The 18163-nt window shown below is 34.4% G+C and overlaps 1 protein-coding gene across 1 annotated transcript in view; it reads right to left on the bottom strand.

Annotated features, from left to right (window-relative positions):
• Window positions 1-1443: 1443 nt before the first annotated feature.
• The window catches only part of EPC2 (enhancer of polycomb homolog 2), a 114632-nt gene continuing 97912 nt past the window's right edge, over window positions 1444-18163 (bottom strand). Inside the window, exons 9-14 of the mRNA XM_045558707.1 lie at window positions 17284-17438; window positions 16834-17177; window positions 8402-8538; window positions 6363-6522; window positions 4486-4819; window positions 1444-3503 (exon numbers count right to left, since the gene is read on the bottom strand). Of these exons, the coding sequence (XP_045414663.1) occupies window positions 3431-3503; window positions 4486-4819; window positions 6363-6522; window positions 8402-8538; window positions 16834-17177; window positions 17284-17438 (1203 nt within the window). The 3' untranslated portion in view covers window positions 1444-3430. The remainder of the gene's footprint in view (window positions 3504-4485; window positions 4820-6362; window positions 6523-8401; window positions 8539-16833; window positions 17178-17283; window positions 17439-18163) is intronic.

Consider the following 18163-nt stretch of genomic DNA (forward strand, 5'->3'; position numbering starts at 1 on the left):
TGGTAGACAGAGGAGGAAAAACTGATTGGTCTGGGTTTGCTCAGCGGATGTCTAGAAGCCACAGTTGGACCTGATACACTCAGCCTGGTAGTATAAGAGTGGGAGAGGGGAGGCTGTCTTCTAAATGCAATTTAAAACTCCGCTATGGATGCTGCTTGCCAGTGGACTGAGAAATTCAATAAGTACTTCTCTGAAGAGGATTTCTTTCGTGTTAAAGATGGGAGGCAGTATTTAGAAGTGTGGCGACTACCTAGGTTTAATTCCTGGCTCAGTGACTTACCAGCTATGTGACATAGGGTAAGTTACTCTTCAACTTCATTTCCCTAATCAGTAAAATGGAAAAACAATAGTACTTTACAGGATTGTTGTTAGGACTAAATGAAAAAGTCACTAAGAGAGAATGCTGCATGCTTCATGACATTAGTTAGCTATTATGATGTTGCTGTCAGTGATAAAAAACATCTCTTATCTTACAGGATATAATATTCAGTCACTAAAGATATCGTTACCTTTTAAAATTTGTAAGTTTGCTAACTCAGGTGAGACAACAAAACACTTCAGTCACAAGAGTATTACTGATCAACAAAATTTGTTGAAAACTGTAGCCTCACACTCAAATACAGTGGTACATACTAGGGAAAAGTTTCTGAAATGTCAGTTCTCCTTTACTGTTCTCTCCCACCCCTGATCCCCAAAACAGCCTTGGTAATAAAAAAAACACTAAGCACAGTTGCAAATACTGTATTCCCTATTTTTAAAAAAAGCCAGAATATATGTGTATGTTACATATATATGTATTTTTTAAATGTGCTCTCCAAATATTTTTATTTTCCCCTTGGTCTTTTGCAAAAGAATTACATGTAACACATCTTCAAATATACTTAGAACTACATAATTACCTTGAATTACTGGGAAAGGAAGGGGAGTACTCTCTTTAGGAAGGCAGAAAAATATAGTTTATAAATACTTTTAACTATACTGAATTAAAGGATATCCTAGAGCACATGAAATTTACCCCTTTGTTAATTAAAAAAAAAAAAAAAGAAAGAAAGAAAACCCTCCACCCCCACCCCCCCTCGAACAAAATATATTTTCCAATGATTCGAAAAGCTTACTGGACTCCAAGTACCAATACTAATTTCCTCAGAAAACCAAGAGAAGACGGTACTGTCCAGGGCAGAAATAAGTTATTCTTCAATATAATACAGTGAAAACAAATATGTCAATTTTTTGAAGATCACTGGAGAAACGTGTATGAAAGTAACTGAAATGTGATCCATGAAACAGTTACAATCACCAAGGAAGGCTTATTTTTCTATTTTACTTTAAAAGGAACAAATAAATTGGTCATCAGTCTTTGATAAGTTCTGGATTTGCCACCACCTCCAGAAACTGTACAAATGGATAGTTCTTTTGTTTTACTTATTTATAACATATATCACATAAGGCAAATTCACTTCATGCTTTACTTCAGTAAAACGGGAAAAAAAGCTTTCACTGAAATTGGCACTAAAGTTTTAAGTTCTTAATAGCAAGGAGAGATACATCCAACTATAAGCAGAATGAACACAGTCATAATACATATCAAATCAAAATTATTTCCTTTATATAATCAGCAATGAGTGAGTAACTCCAGAGGTAGTATGGCAGAAATGAGCATGGATCCTATCAGGTCACAACCAATGAAGAAATTAAATTTATTTTTTCCTATGGTTTTGACCATAAATTGCTTTACATATTTAGGACCTGAATAAAAACCACTCTCAGCAGAAATCTTGGCCCATTAATTCAACTGACATATCAATTTACAACTTTCAGGACTGCAGATATAAAAAATGTAAAGTATAAAATTATGTAAGTTTGAAATGGTTTTAATTATATTCATTAAAAATATTTACATTTCCCAGTACTTACTTGACAAAACCCCCTTGCAATATAATTCTACTCTAAATTTTTATTTATAAAATGAGGCTCATTTATGAGATTTCAATGACTAGTATCCTGCAAATTACTTACATTCTGTAAAATATTTTAAGAACTTTTCATATCAAAGGTAGTTTATATTGGATTATCTGAAACCCAATAGTGCCCACAGATGAGCTGCTTATATTCTTTCCATTAATGCTTAGAAAGCACTGTGAAAATGAAAAGTGCTGTTAAGTGCTATCATCTCCCTTAAATTTCCACTTATACTGTGTGCACATTGTGAAATAAACACATATGCAGCATGTCCATGTTTTGATATGTATTTTTTATTTCCCTGCAGTTTTCACTTATCAAGAACAAGTAACAGGGAAAGTTGTCTGAACTAGTGCATAAACAAACATTCTGAAACACCACTACACGTATCTAATTTACAAGAACCGTATAAAAAAAGTCACTAAAACACTACACTATGAAGGTGTCCAACGCTTACAGTCAGACTTTTTCCAACCCGTTACTTGCCTTGTAGCCACAGGAAAACTCTCCAAAATTGAAAAGACAATCTTGCCACAACCCTCCCCCCACCCTGCCCCAACACCTGGGATGGCTCGATATCTAGACTTCCAATAATTATTGCAATGATATAATGCAATACATACCTGGTAAAATATCTTTTATGTGGTGAGTTACAGTTTTAAAGCCAGTTAAAATACGCAGTCTTCAGATAAAATGTAATCCTTGAAAAATTTTCATATCTGCACAGTTTAAATGTGCTAGATGCATAATTTTTCCTAGTCCATTTTTCTGTGTAATTATTTTTTATAAACTGGTATTATAAATAGAAATATACATTCAAAATATATGGAAAAGTGAAGTTACTACATTAAATTTGCATGTATCGATCCATCCCTTTCCCCTGCACGGTAATAGAAAATACTATTTTGCCTTGAACTTCATATTTGACAGTGAAATGCCACTAAAGTATTTACCAAAAAGTCCATCTAGTCAAATTGTGAAACAAAATGAACCAAGTGAAAACTTTACAGTTCCTTTAGAAAAAAATTACAAGAATTTCATTTCCTAGCTATGAATCTTTAACTTTTTAGACACAAAGTTGGATTTATTTTTACAAGATACAAAATGTAAACATGGCAAAATAAATAGTTAAAACAAGTGATGCAGGATCCCATTTCATGCTCATGATCCCATTAAAGAATTATTTTTTAAAATCCATTCAGTTGCAAATTCAAGTGCAAAAGCATGATGATGAATATCTACTATTCAAGTAACAGAAATAATATTGATGATACAAATAAACTATTTTACAAGGTAGTGATTTTCCCAATTTTACAAAATATACATCATATATCGATTTAACATCTGATATACTGTAGTCCATTTAGGTCCATTGTTACACTCTGTGATCCACAGAGTGTCACCTTTTGCATTTAGCTGGAATACGAATGACTGCACATCATCAGCACAGGTCAAAGCCACATGTTTCAGGTTATGTCACTTCCATAGCTACTGTTGTCTCTGCTATTCCATTTAAACCCAATCTTTCTGGTTCGTGGTTCTCTCTAAAATAAGGCAAAGAGTAAAAATAAACATTAATATTCTCTAGAATATGATACTATCACTTAGGATTTACAAATACATTTTTATATAACTGTAACTAAACATGACTTCAAAAGAACATTTCCCATTTTTACCATTTCTAGACAGAAATGAGAAAGTTTTCTTCAGCTCAGAAATGCCATCAATTCCTAATTACTTGATTACAGCTATTTACTTATGAAGGATAATAATTTAACATAGTATTTCAGTAGAAGCCAATATAAATTACTTATGAAATATGTAACACAAGACAATCCAAGTTTTTGTATAATAAAGGACATGCTCAAAAATAATCATCAGAAGCACAATATTACTTAAATTACTTTCCACTAGAATTTAATTTTACAGGCTTAAGGTCATATACTTATCCCATGCAAATCAATTTTTTTTGATTCACTGTTCTTGTATAGTATCATAGACAGAAATATAAAATCATATTCTGCAATACATTATAGATTTCATTAATTCTAGAATATTCTCAATTTTAATGTATACATAGAATAATTTACTTTCCTTTTGTGTATAATACTGAAGAAAACAGAAATTTTGATTTCAGACCTAAACTCTGGTATGGAATTAATAACAATAGCACTAATTTTCCACACTGCCTAAACTACAAAAAAATTTTACACACACACACACACACACACACACACACACACACACACAAAAGAGTAACTAAGTTTCTAAAATAGACTGATGTATTTGCCAATTTGATGGGTTCTTTTTCTTTTTTAATTTTGACCTAAAACAAATAATCTAAGTCACAGAGTTTTATATTAAGCAGATTATCAGTATCTGTTGAAAAACAAGACTGTCAACAGATACAAATTGCTAGAGCAGTAAAAACAAAACAAACAAAAAAAAAGCCTTTTTCCTCTCACAGGCTAGCCAGCACAAAGGGAGAGACCAATACTCGAAACACATGAACACACAAACACACACCTTGCTATGCTGCTGATGGCACTGCTGGGAGTAACCTTTGGCACTCTGTCCATACTGGCAGCAACTGTGGCAAGTTTTAAGGCTGTTGGCGATGGTGCTGAAGTCCGTGTATTGATATGCACATTGACTGGAGAAACAACACTGACGTTATTGAGGTGCACTGCGTTTGTCAGGCAGGAATTGTTCATGGGAAGTGTTTGAGGACTGCTTGTGCACAATGCTGGGATTAAGTGGTTTGTAGTGGTGTGGCCAACTGTCCTTACAAGTTGTACTGCTGAAATCCCTGGGCTGGATGATAAAGCCATATTGGTGGAGTACAATGTTTTAGAGGTTCCTGAAAGAGAAGGAAAAAAAACCCATTCAATTAGTGTCATGACATTAATAAAACTCTTTATTTTTAGGAGTTTAATTTTAAAAAAACCCAAACATTTGTTTTTGAATTAAATATCACTGAATTAAATAATGGTCTCTCCAAAGAAAGCTTCTGTTCAGTAAATAGAACGTACTCACCTGTTAAACCCTCAAAGACACCCCTGTTTCTACTGGTCTGTATAAAGGGGCTGTGTAAGAAGTATTCCACTGCCTTTATATCTGGCAACTCTGGACACAGTATACATACACACAAAATGATAGTCGCATTTCCCTAAGAATTTGCAGATGTGTGAACATTAGTAAGAATGGACAATCAAGATCATGGTTATATGTAAAAGCAACTGGTAAATCCTTGAGTCTGAGAGGTGGCTGAAGGATGATAGGAATAGCAAGTCTTTGAGGACTCAGGGTAATAAGAAGCAGATGGGGTTTCACAGCAATACTGTCTCATTCATTCATTCATTAATTCATTCAGGATATTATGGGGGTACAGACATTTTGGTTACATGTAATGTTGTTTGCCCCATCCAAACCAGGGCTACAAGTATGTCCCTCCCCCACACAGTGCATTCCACTTCCATTAGTTGTGAATTTACGCCCCTCAACCCCACCCCTACTGGCACTCAGCGAGTATTACTACCATGTGAACAACTTAGTGTTGGTCAGTTAATACCAATCTGATGGCGAGTACATGTGGTACATGTTTTTCCATCCTTGTGATACCCCACTTCAAAGGATGGGCTCAATCTCTATCCAGGATAACATAAGAGGTGCTAGATCACCATTGTTTTTTGTAGTTAAGTAGTATTCAGTGGCATACATATACCACATTTTATTAATCCACTCATGTACTGATGGGCATCTGGATTGTTTCCACATCTTTGCAATTGTGAATTGTGCTGCTATAAACATTCAAGTGCAGATGTCTTTATTACAGAATGTCTTTTTTTCCTTTGGGTAGATGCCTAGTAGTGGGACTGCTGGATCAAATGGTATTTCTGTTTTTAGCTCTTTGAGGTATCCCCAAATTACTTTCCACAGGGTTGTACTAGCAATACTGTCCCTTAAGAGGAAGAGTCAGAGAAAAATATGCCTATGAGTATGTGAGAGTGGGAAGGTAAACCCAATTGCAAATTTATTACAGACTGTTCTGGATTATATTTCATCTTTTTATCAATGAATAGATGATTCAATGGTGATGGTTAGTACAATAATTAGCTTGATGGATTTGCTAAGATGTGAAGCAACTGACAGTATGTGAATGAAACAAGGGAGGATGGAATGTTATCAGGTAGGCACTCAGTGGGTGCAGAAGGAAATGAAGCAGGCTCCCTGAGAGTTCTAGAACACTCAGCTATTTCCCCGTCTTTCCAAAGAAATTCTAAAGAGTCCTGATTGATTTCTTACACACATTTTCTCCCTGGATATAAAAAAGAAAAACCATACCCCAAACCAGTGAGTCACAACTTCAAGCTAGTAAGTACCACGTGAAACCCCAGCCGTACCTGAAGGCTGGACAACACCGTTTATGTTGTTGTGGCCAGTATTCTGTTCCTTGGCTACCTCACTGCGACTTGGAACAGGTGCACTGACCACTGCAGATGCAGCAAAGTGGGCGCTGGCTGAGTCAAGTGTTTTAGACATACAGTCAGAGGTGCTTGAGCCCTATAAAATGAACAAAGTTAAATTTTGTTTTTTACATGTGATTTCATGAACATATTAAGGAACGTTGTTTCCTTTCTAACCTTGAACAGTTACAAGTGTTTAGATTAAGAGATCTAGGACTCCAAAGACTATTTTTGGCATACGAAGCAGGGACGTGACTAAAAACTGGGAAGTGGTTATTTCTGAGAAAGATCTAGGGGATTAAAAAACCCAAACCTTTAATGTTCTATTAATTTTTCCTATAAATGTTAATGAATGCTTTTAAAAATGCTTGACAAGCTAGATACTATGGGTGAAATGAAATCACAGAGATGACTAGTAGTCATTTTTGTCACACTGTAAAAAAACTTGTCTTGGACTAACCCTCAAGTAGGCTAAAAATACTTTAGGCTGGTTACCAGGAGACACAGAAAAAGCAAACAAAGGCAAGCTAAATGGCCATTTCTCCTTGATTCTGTATAAAACTGGTTAACTGTTACCAAATCCAGTGGCCTTAATCTTTGAGCCAGCCCCAGATCCACCTGCATGTCACAGGAGTAATGAGCAGTATCAGGGTCACTGAGATTTTCATGTTTTGGGAATCAGGATCTTCAAGGTCAGTGTCCTGACCCTTTGAAACTGAGCTGAACCACTATGGGCAGATCCTGCCCTGAGATCTCACAGAATATAACCAAGATTGAGTTATTCTCAGATATTACTTCAGAAGTAGTTTTAGAATTATGGAGAAACAGGCCAGGCGCGGTGGCTCACGCCTGTAATCCTAGCTCTGGGAGGCCGAGGCGGGTGGATCGCTCGAGGTCAGGAGTTCGAGACCAGCCTGAGCAAGAGTGAGACCCCGTCTCTACTAAAAATAGAAAGAAATTATCTGGCCAACTAAAAATATATATACAAAAAAATTAGCCGGGCATGGTGGCTCATGCCTGTAGTCCCAGCTACTCGGGAGGCTGAGGCAGTAGGATCGCTTAAGCCCAGGAGTCTGAGGTTGCTGTGAGCTAGGCTGATGCCACGGCACTCACTCTAGCCCGGGCAACAAAGTGAGACTCTGTCTCAAAAAAAAAAAAAAAAAAAAAAGAATTATGGAGAAACAAAAACTTAAGACCTAAATGTAAAGCTTGTTTTTTTTTCATGTGGTTCAAATTTGAAATATATTTCTTAGTTTTGTTTTTAGTGACTTCAAATTTACTCTCTTAAAGTTCTGGAAACCAGAAGTCTACAATGATGGGGTTAAAATCAAGGTGCTGGCAAGGCTAGTTCCTTCTGACAATTATGGCTTTATGAAGTATTTTTATTCTTATCCCTAGTGTCTTTATTTAATGATGTCTATGAACAACTTCTAGTGGCATTTTTTTTTCCACAGGAAAATGTGATTCACAGAGGCAAGAGGCTGTGCTGTCTAAATTTATGGCACTATTCAAGCAAATTATTAATACCTCTCAGCTCAGGGGGCATATCCACATGGCAAACACATAGTTTAGGAAGGGGTTAGCAAAGTTGTACCCTTTTAGTGTGTTCAAACCAGGTTAAAAGAAAAGTTACATCCTTAAAAATTATCTTTTTGGGGGAAGTGGGGGATGATGGTTGTAAGAATATATAGTTACTTCTACAAATTTTCAATAACCCTTCAAAGAAAAGAGTAATTAGTTCTTTCTTGGATTAAAAATACTCTATTTGGCTCTAGTACTCTTCTCAAAATATTAAGAGACTAGTTTATAAACTAGTCACTTAAAATCACGTACAGTAGGTGAAAAGAAATTCAGGTTAGACCCCCCAAATCAAGAGTGGCAAAATTGAGGTTAGCTTCTGTGACTTGACTAAAACTAAACAAAACTACATAATTATGAAAGAAAGAGGCATGGTCGTTATCAAAAGATAGGTTTACCTGTGCTTTTGGATGTGTCTGTTGCGAGGAATGCTGAGATTGCTGTTTCTGCTGAAGCTGAGCAAGTTGCTGCCTTTGCATTTGAACTAACTGCTGTTGATGCGTCTGAAACTGCTCTTCTGTGATACCCCCTGTTACTGGTAAAGGACATTAATTTCAGAAATAAATATGTTGTGAAGCATTTTCAATAACACTGAATATAAACTTAATCCACAATTAACGTGAAAAGCAACTACAAATCACAATATGCATTATCAGAAAAGTACCTAAGAAAAATGACAAATCTTTCAGCAAGTACAGCATATGCTTATACCCATGATCTTCTCAATATCATATGCTAAAAAAGTTCTTATATGTAGTTTTTATTGCATAACATAGTTCTAACATGAGGATTCTTTAAGATCACTCTTAATTTTCTATATTATGGTGACCATGTCATGAGAGAAAGTTTGATTTATTGACACTAATAATAATGACTAAGTTATAGCCTTACTAAGAAACCAGGACCAAGGCAAGACTGGAAATGATTCTTAATGCTGGTTTTCATACAAAATTGAAGTAAAAATATTTTTCTCTCTGATTATAAATCAGAGTGGACAACAAACATGTTCATCTAATGTAACCATAGACCACAGTATAAAGCCAATAGGTTCAATGCCTAAAATAAATCCTATCTATAAAAATATGGGCTAGAATTCAGACAGATGTTCAGAAATTTAAAGATACAATGTATCCTCAGATATAAGGAATTATATTGTGACCAAGTATGTTAAAATTAGTGAGTTTCAAATAAAAACAAGACATCTAAAACTTCTGTTTAAAACATCAACTAACAAAAGCCATAGAAATCATTTTTCAAAGAAATGTGAACAAAATTTCATTCATTGATATGTAAGTAGATTCCTGATAAACTGATTTAGAGGACACAAAGTTATTTCCATGGAAGTCTGTACATTATTAGAATCAAGAAATATTGCACTGTGTCAGAATACATGTACTTTAATTTTGCTCTATTTTTCTTTATTGCTTGCTTTCCTTTCTCCCAATTATTTCACTCAGTCAACAAGTATTTAATATTAACTATGCTGCAGAGTGCTGCATTAAGAGTTACAGTGAATACAGGGGAAAATAAATTAAGAAGAAGGTCCCTGTTATAAAGTCCTACAGTATAGTTGAAAAGAAAAAAAAGATACATATAAAGAACTATCAACTAACATGAATCAACCTTTACATGCAACTGACCAATCTAATCAATGTGACCTAAAAGAGTTTAGACTAGAGACTATAACCTCAACCTAGGTTACTCAACTTTCCTAAAGTTTTCTGCTTAGTAGGATCACAAATGAGAAATCAAAATTTTTGATAGTAAATTAGACATGTAACAAGTTATGCCTAGTATAGTCTATTTTCTATGAAAAGGGAGTTAGGCCTCAGAGATGGACAAAGCTTTCATTTCCATTCTACATTAAATCTGTATTAAACCCAAATATCTAAGTCCTCCGTGTAAAAGACTGTGCACCAATTCAAAAGAAATGGACTTAGAATCTGATAATTAGAACAATCCTTAAGTCCAGTATTAAGTGTGTCATAAAGCTGAGCTTTATATTCTGGTGAAAAAGTGGGAGTCACAGTGGTTAAGTTTAAGCGAGGAATAAACCAAATAAGGGAAATATAATTTAATGGCTATTTCAAAATTGAGAGAGAAATGAGAATCTTTTCTCTTTCCAAAATCTTTTAAGTCAGTCAATAAAATCTTATTAATTCAGAATAAAGTATACGTCTAAATTAGTACAAAGAACAAATTGCTATTTTTCAACCAAAAAAACACAAAAACTAAAAAGCTTTTGGAGCCAGGCATGGTGGCTCATTCCTGCAATCCTAGCACTTTGGGAGGCTGAGACGGGAGGATTGCTTATGGCCAGGAGTTTTGAGACCAGCCTTAGCAAGAGTAAGACCCCATCTCTACAAAAAAATATAAAGATTAGCCAGGTGTGGTGGCAAGCTCCTGTAGTCCCAGCTACTCGGGAGGCCAAGGCAGGAAGATTATTTAAGCCCGGGAGTTTGAGGTTGCAGAGAGCTATGATGACACCACGGTACTCTAGCCCAGGCAACAGAGTGAGATCCTGTCTCAAAAAAAGAAAAAAACCGAAAAACCAAAAGACAAAAAAAACCTTTTGGATTAGTAGTCCATGGCTAACAAAGTATTGCCAACTAGAGGTGTTCTATTTGCTTTTATGAACAGGTGATCATTTGTGTATATATTAAAAATGCATATAATAAATACTACTTGTTTTTCTGGATGTCTACATTTACTGCCCTATCTTGTTGAGATCATTGATTTGCTCAGGAACCCCATCCTTTTCGCCTCATAGGAAACTCATAAAATCCTAACCTAGTCTCAATCCAAATTATTCACATTAATGGTGTTTCTCAACCTTTTAAAACTTAGGCTGACGTGGATACCAAAAATCTTATCCCTGTTCTCATTTCTGATTGAGAATGAGTGATATAAACATAACTTAATTCTATAATATAGACGCGCTTAAAAATTACTTCCTCCTCCTTACTTCAAGCTTACTGTTACATCCACTCTTGACATCTAACTTTTTCTTTACTATTAAGATATTTTGTGCTTCAAACAAGCTGATGTTCCTCATTCAGAATTTTCTAGAGCATTGTTTATTATTACTTCAACTCTTCAGACAAAAATAGCAAATAGTAATCATGACACAAAATTGGAACACAAAGAAAACACCCTTTCTAACTCATTTATCATTTTGGGATGGACAGAAAGTGGTAAGAAATATAGGGTTTTAATGGCATGGGCACAATATTGAATTGCCATCCTCAGGGTTGACTTACTGGTAGGCAGGGGGTGGAAATTTGATTGAAAGCACTTTTTCTACTAATTATTTTTTTTCTTTCATAAATCACTAAAATACATCCATAAAAGATTTATTTCTTACATCGATTTGAGTCACCAAGAGGCATGCATTGAAATACATCAGGGAAAGCTCACAGAGCGAACAAATCTGTTTAGGAATGATATAGGATACGGACTCAGTTTTGGATGAGGTGGTGGTGGTACAAAAAAGTGGGAATGTACAAAAGAGAAACCTCTGCTTTTCTTGCTTAGGGCCAAGATCTTTTTACTAGTTGATCTTAGGTTGCTAGCTTAAAAATGAAATTCATGCTGGTCATAAATCTACCCTACTTCACGCCCTCAAGTCCTATCAACTTAAAAGTAACCATAAATCTGATTGTTTGTGCGATGCGCACTGTCTAGGGGATGGTCACGTTTGAAGCTCTGACTCAGGGGAGGGGGCAAGGGTAATATACGTAACCTAAACTTTTGTACCCCCACAACATGCAGAAATAAGAATATATACATATATATATATAAAATCTGATTGTTTTGTGAAGATGGCAATATTTGACTACTCCAGATAGATGGGATGTATTCCCTTCCCTAAGTGAGTTTTGCAATCTTCCTGGGTAACATTCTAATAAATCAGTTTATCTATTACAGATTCCTCCCTTTTATATATCCAAATATGTCATTCTATACATTAGTAACATACTTGCATTTCTGGACATCTTGTATAGATAACCAACAGTCTGTTTTTCACAAAGGCCCCTCAGCTTTCTGGATATCTTCCATAAATCTGACTCATCTATCTTGGATCAGTCTGCTTTTATTCCTCAGATGAATCGATGTACCTTTTCTTAAAACACTTATGGTTTCTATAAGGTGCTCTCCCTAGGGTGCCCACTCATCACCATTCCCTCCCATATTCTCAGAGTGATCCACCAAAAACATACTCTGGGCACCACCCTGGTTTTTACACTAATATAATAATTATGAAGCTCTAGACCACTGTTTCTTAAGTTTGGGCCCACAGAGGTATTCCTGAGAATATGGGAATTCTTTGTAAGTTTTTTAACTTTGTACTATTGTTTTCATTGATAAATTAAAAAGAAAAATCTAATAGAAACACACTCTGGATCCTCTGGATGATCATCCCACAACACAGTATGGACACAGGATTTTTGTGCTTGTACCTACCTTTCTTTTTTGATAATCTTTTGACTTTTAATGTAGGGTTTCTCAAACTGAGCTAAGATGATATATTCTTGGGAAGCCACGAATTTTTCAAATACTAACCTAGGCCAAGTTTTCATAGTTTAATGAACAGTACCTAATGTGGTCATAAAGAGTATCTAAAAGTCAAAATGAATATATTATCCGGCATTTCTTCATCTACCAGGTAGGTCTTTGTTATGAGAGTTTTAATACATGCTTTATCAAAGCAATGATGACTGTATGCAAATATTTTTGCTTTAAAGGACAAATCAGGGACTGGACTAGGGGTAGAGAGAGGGATTCTATTTCAAATCTTCCAGGTCATAGTGGGGAGTCAGGTGAAAGCTTACATAAATCAATGGAGATGCTCTGAGGACAAACCTAATCCAGGAACACTGATGTTACCTTTCCAGAACTATGTACATCCTGTAAATGTCATTCTTACAGTTAAAGGAAAATGAATAAACTGTCAAACTTCAAGGGTGGGGAGTGAGAAGGTGGTGGAGTGGGGAATGAGGAACAAATATATGTATGAGGATAATGAAAACAGACTACAAGTTCATTTAAACTTTTGACACCTAAGCTAAATAGTTATAATTAAAACTTATTTCATTATTATTTCCTTTCACAGTCAAACTAAAATCTTTTAATTCCTTAGGTCTGAATCCATTTCTCACCTTTGGAAGTAACCCTAACCCAAAAAATAAATCCTCCTGAATCACTAGCTAGTTGTTAAAGCACAGCATTAACATCCTAAAACTTTCACGCCTATAAACATTTTATGGCAATTTAAGAAGGAATGAAAAGAAAAACTGAATAAATTATTTAATAAAAATTTTAGGAATTTCACTTGGAAAACTGTAGAAACTGTTAATGATTTTACAAATCGGTTAGTATTAAAATATTTAGCTGGTCAAAAAGGCTGTTAGTATCTATTAAGATAGGTGAGAAAAGGACAAAGAGCATGTTAACTTGCACCCATGCATTAGTGAAAACCAAGATTAAATGTAAATTAACTTGGCCCTTCAAGTATAAACCAGCAAAGCACTTCTGGATATGAAATATATTTTCTTGAGTTTTGGATTTAGGAATATCATCTCAAAGAACAGTTAAATAATATTGCAGTTTCAAATGACTATCTTCTATTTATATGAAGAATGTAATCATTTGCCAGGTGCTATCAGTTTCTTGAAGGTAAGGATTACTGTCTTGTAAAACTTTGCAACTTATAAACATTTGATGCAGTGGTTTACACATAATAGATCCTAAATAATTATGTATGAAATTAATTTTTCTTGGTTATTCACTTCTATGCTCAGCACAATCTATCTTCCCTTTCTCTGTCCTGCTTTTAATCTTTTTGAGAAGAGTTTTCCAATTCAGAAAACTATTCACATAATAGTTAACAAAACACATCTTTTTGCTTTAAAATGTAAAGTCTTTAGTTTTAGTTCTAATATAAATAGGACACATTTCAATTTTGTCTTAGGTGTACAAAAAATAACAAATAGGATATATCATGAATTATGACTTTAAAAACATTAACCAGGGTTATTAACAACATAAAAGATAATTCTTTGCCACTAGCCTTTAAGTTTACATAAGATATAGCCCTTTTTTTCTTCTTAAGAACTAAGGAACTTGTGATATAAATAAACATTATTGCCAAGCGCATCAGGCTTTCATTTCTGATTCAACTCTTCATTTGCTGGGAAGTCCAAGCCGTGAAACAGAAAATTCAGTACTAATAATCTATTTAGTTCAGTGATATTCTCTGCCAGGTAGAAATATGATCCTGTGTTAGTTTTGGTACCCTTTTGTTTTTGTCTTGTTAAAGACACACATGCTTTCATGACCAAGCCCACTAAGAACAAGCAGAAGGCAAAGTGCTAAAGACACATAGATTAAAAGAACCCAAATACATAACGATCCATCAAAAGTAAAGATGCAGCTTTCTAAAAACTCCTACATTCCTCTCTTTAGGTAGATGAGGAAATTTCTATCAGTATTTACTGAACTGCAACTGAATTCACGTAAAATTATTTAACCAGAACTGAGAAAACTATGTAATGGATATAATTGATACAAATAGCACTAAAAATTATCACAGCTTTTTAATTATTTGCAAAAATGCTGTTAAAAGATTTTTTTCATTATTTGTTTATACTCCCATGCCTAATATTTTAAAACAAAAGAAATTTGTTGAAAACAAAAAACCCTGTGGCCCCAATGACTAGAAGGTCACAGTCAATAGAGAAGGAATACTTCAAACAAAATCCTTTAGCTTGGTCATAAATAATTAAATATGAAAGATTTGATTTCAAAATATTGACTTCTAATGTACCTTAGTTGTTACTTAAGCCTTAAAATTTTTCAAGGGAAGAAAGAAATAGTATTATGTTGAGGGTATTAAAAAATATAAGACAGGAGACAATGGTGACAGGATGGGTGGGTGGGAAAGAGGCTTTCCACGCACAGGCAGTAAGTTTAGTAAAGAGTTGACATGATAGTTGTGGGGTATTGTGAGTATGCCTTGCGGGGTGCAGAGTGGTGGTAAAACATATATATGACAGGAAAAATTACCCAGACCAAGAAAACTATTCTATTTTTTTCTGATGATAAAGGAAAGGCAAGAATACAAAAATAATCCTGTCTATGATGTTAACACAATACATTTGTGATTTAAGTTCTCTGAGAGATGCATGCATGCCTAAGATAATATTTTAAATGCTTACTTTATGTTGATGTATGGTAGTCATAGAATTATAGAGCTGATTATTATGGACTATTTGTTATATTAAATTCTATGTTGGATCAATATGTATATATTGATGATAAAACATATATACATTTTCTGAGAAAAAGTCAAGTTAACTGTAGAGTTTATCCGGAATGTATAGAAGAAAGCTGCAAATACCATGTTCAAGTTGAGAAGAAAGATACTAAAATCATTTTTTAAATATGGTATACATTGGTGGAGAAGAAATTCAGCCTATAATCAAATGTAATTATAAATGCCCATATATGATATGTTTTTAACTCCATTTTTGGCAAAAAATTATTATGAGTAATGTTAGGTATGGGAATTCCCATATAGTTCCATGATTTGAACTTTGTCTTAGAGTTGGCTGAAAAAGATTTGACCTAATAATGTCAACTTCCTACTATCTTTAGATTTCTAAGAACCCTGAGATTGCAAATCATATTAGGTATTTATCCATTTTAGCTTCAAAAGCTCATTAAACTTCACAGACCCATGAACTTTATATGATCGGATGCCATTTTCCTTACCTAAGTTCAATTAGGGGAAAATTAACCCAACTAATTTGGAGAAATGATATGCCAACTTCCAATCATTCAAACAAATCCAATTTTCCATTATAACCTTTAAACAGATAAATGTCTAAGTCAAGCAGGAAAACAGTTCAGTACTAAAAAAGGCTGAACACTACTGAGACCAAATTTTAAGCTAAAATGATTTAAAATTACTTTAAAGAAGTTTAATATAATAATTTTGCATCCTAAAATGCACCATCCGGGAAGTAATTTAGAAATACATAAAAAACCGATATCAATAGTGTAAGTCAAGTCACATCTATTTCTGTCTCAAGATACCATGCATTATTTGCAATGTATATGTTGTAAGAATATTTGTAAATTATCCATAATTGTATACATGTGATAAAGAGAAGACTACCCACAGAAGAAAACAAATCAAAATTATATCTTAGATTCTCTAGATATTATACATTATTTGCAATGTACATATCGTTAAAATATTACATTAATTTGAGCACAATGTCCCTTAAAATGAAAAAAATTTTCTGATCTCAAATAAAGAGATAAGCTATCAGACAAAATTTACAATTATTCATAGAGTCTCCTAAAAAATCACTTTTCAGAAACAAAGTTTTCAATGGTACTCTTGGGGAGCAATGGCTATGTTTAAGCAAAGTTTATACACAAAAATGAAAATTTTCTTCAACATAAGAAGCAGACAGTACTGTGCTATGATGATCTAGTGGCAGCTTACACGCAGTTTGCCCACAGGGAACTCTGTGCGCACCCTGCCCACACATTCAATATACCAAGCACACACACTGAAAATACATGTCAGCGGTTTCACAGATACCAGTAAGGATATTCTGGTTAAAATGTGAACTGCAATAGCAGAGTTTTGTTTCCCAAACAGGAAAAATAAAATGAAATAGTTTAACATAAAATTTCTTTCCTAAGTGAGATTAGGAAAATAAATCTTCAAAATTTATCCGGAGAGTTTGTTTAGTGGATAATGAAAATTAGGAGAAACCAATAAGCAGGATTTACCTTTAACATAGTGACAGCTTACCTGATATGCCATTCTTGCTGGTGTTCAATAAAGCTACAGATGCCGCAGAAACTCTTTTATTGTTCACAGTCTGCCCTGGTTTTCTTGAGGTACATTCTTCACTATCACTGTCCTGTAAATTTAGTAGCCTTGGCTGGAAACACTGTAGTCGACATGATCTGATATTGCTTAATATTTCAGAAAGGGACAGTCTATTTTCACAATGTTTACTGGAAGCATTGGTCCGAGAGAAATTAGAAGAAAAGTCTATAGTTTGGGAAGAGCTTGAAAAACTATTCAGCATTTCAGGGTCTATCTGTTTCAGGACTGGGTCATGTTCTGTGGATATTCGGTCCATTATGACCCTAAAAAGCAACGTAAAACCAAACATTAAGTAGAAGAGCTTAACATTTTCTCTATACCTTCCCTTCCAGCTTGTAAACAACAACCAGGTCAAAACAAATAGCTTACCTTCCACCTCTGCCAATCCGCCTCCTTGCAAATCCTATACATCTTCTTGGGACTGTAAGTGTTGTAAGGCAATGCCTATACCTCAACTTATCCAAATCTGCCAAATCTGCCACTTCTGCATTTTCACACGAATGGTTAGCTTGGTCCAAACGAGGCTGCAAAATCAAACAAATAAACAAACAAAAAAACAAAATGCATGAAGTAAATCTAAAATGAAGAAAGGTTAAAACCACTATAAAAATAAGGTAGCTACAGCATTAGCAGACCAATTAAAATCTATCTTATGACTTAGATCTGATAAAAAAAATCTAGACGTAAAACTGTAAAATTGGGGGCTTACATGAATATTAGCCAGGTTAAATTTTACAAAATTGATCAAAAGTTCATTCACCAAAATTACCCATATTGAATTTAGTTTATAAATATAAATTCATTTAGAGTATATTATATTTAAAAAGAAATATATCTTCAAAAAATAATATGGTTTTTAACATTTATATACAAAGTAGAGATGGTGAAATTATGTATTTATGGGCTTCCTACTGAGATACATCAGAAGGAATTTTTGTTGGGCTAAAAATTGCACTTCAAGCACACATGGGTCAAGGTGAAGCTTCCTCTTCACTTTTAAGAAACACATAGCCCATTTCTATGCCTTTCCATTCCCTTCATCATTCTATTGTTCTGTCTTACCACTTTTATCCCCTTTCATAAAATTTCCCATTCTCTCATCAGCATAACCAGTAACCAAATCCCCACCTCTCCTACATTAAACACACACACCCTAAAAAGGTTGTCAGTGTCTATGTTTATCATTATACTACAAGACAAATGGTCTCCACAAGCCACATAAGAAAGCCAAAGCCATCCTTGTAGTGCT

Source organism: Lemur catta, chromosome 8 (genome assembly GCF_020740605.2).
Source record: "Lemur catta isolate mLemCat1 chromosome 8, mLemCat1.pri, whole genome shotgun sequence".
Classification (NCBI taxonomy): domain Eukaryota; kingdom Metazoa; phylum Chordata; class Mammalia; order Primates; family Lemuridae; genus Lemur; species Lemur catta.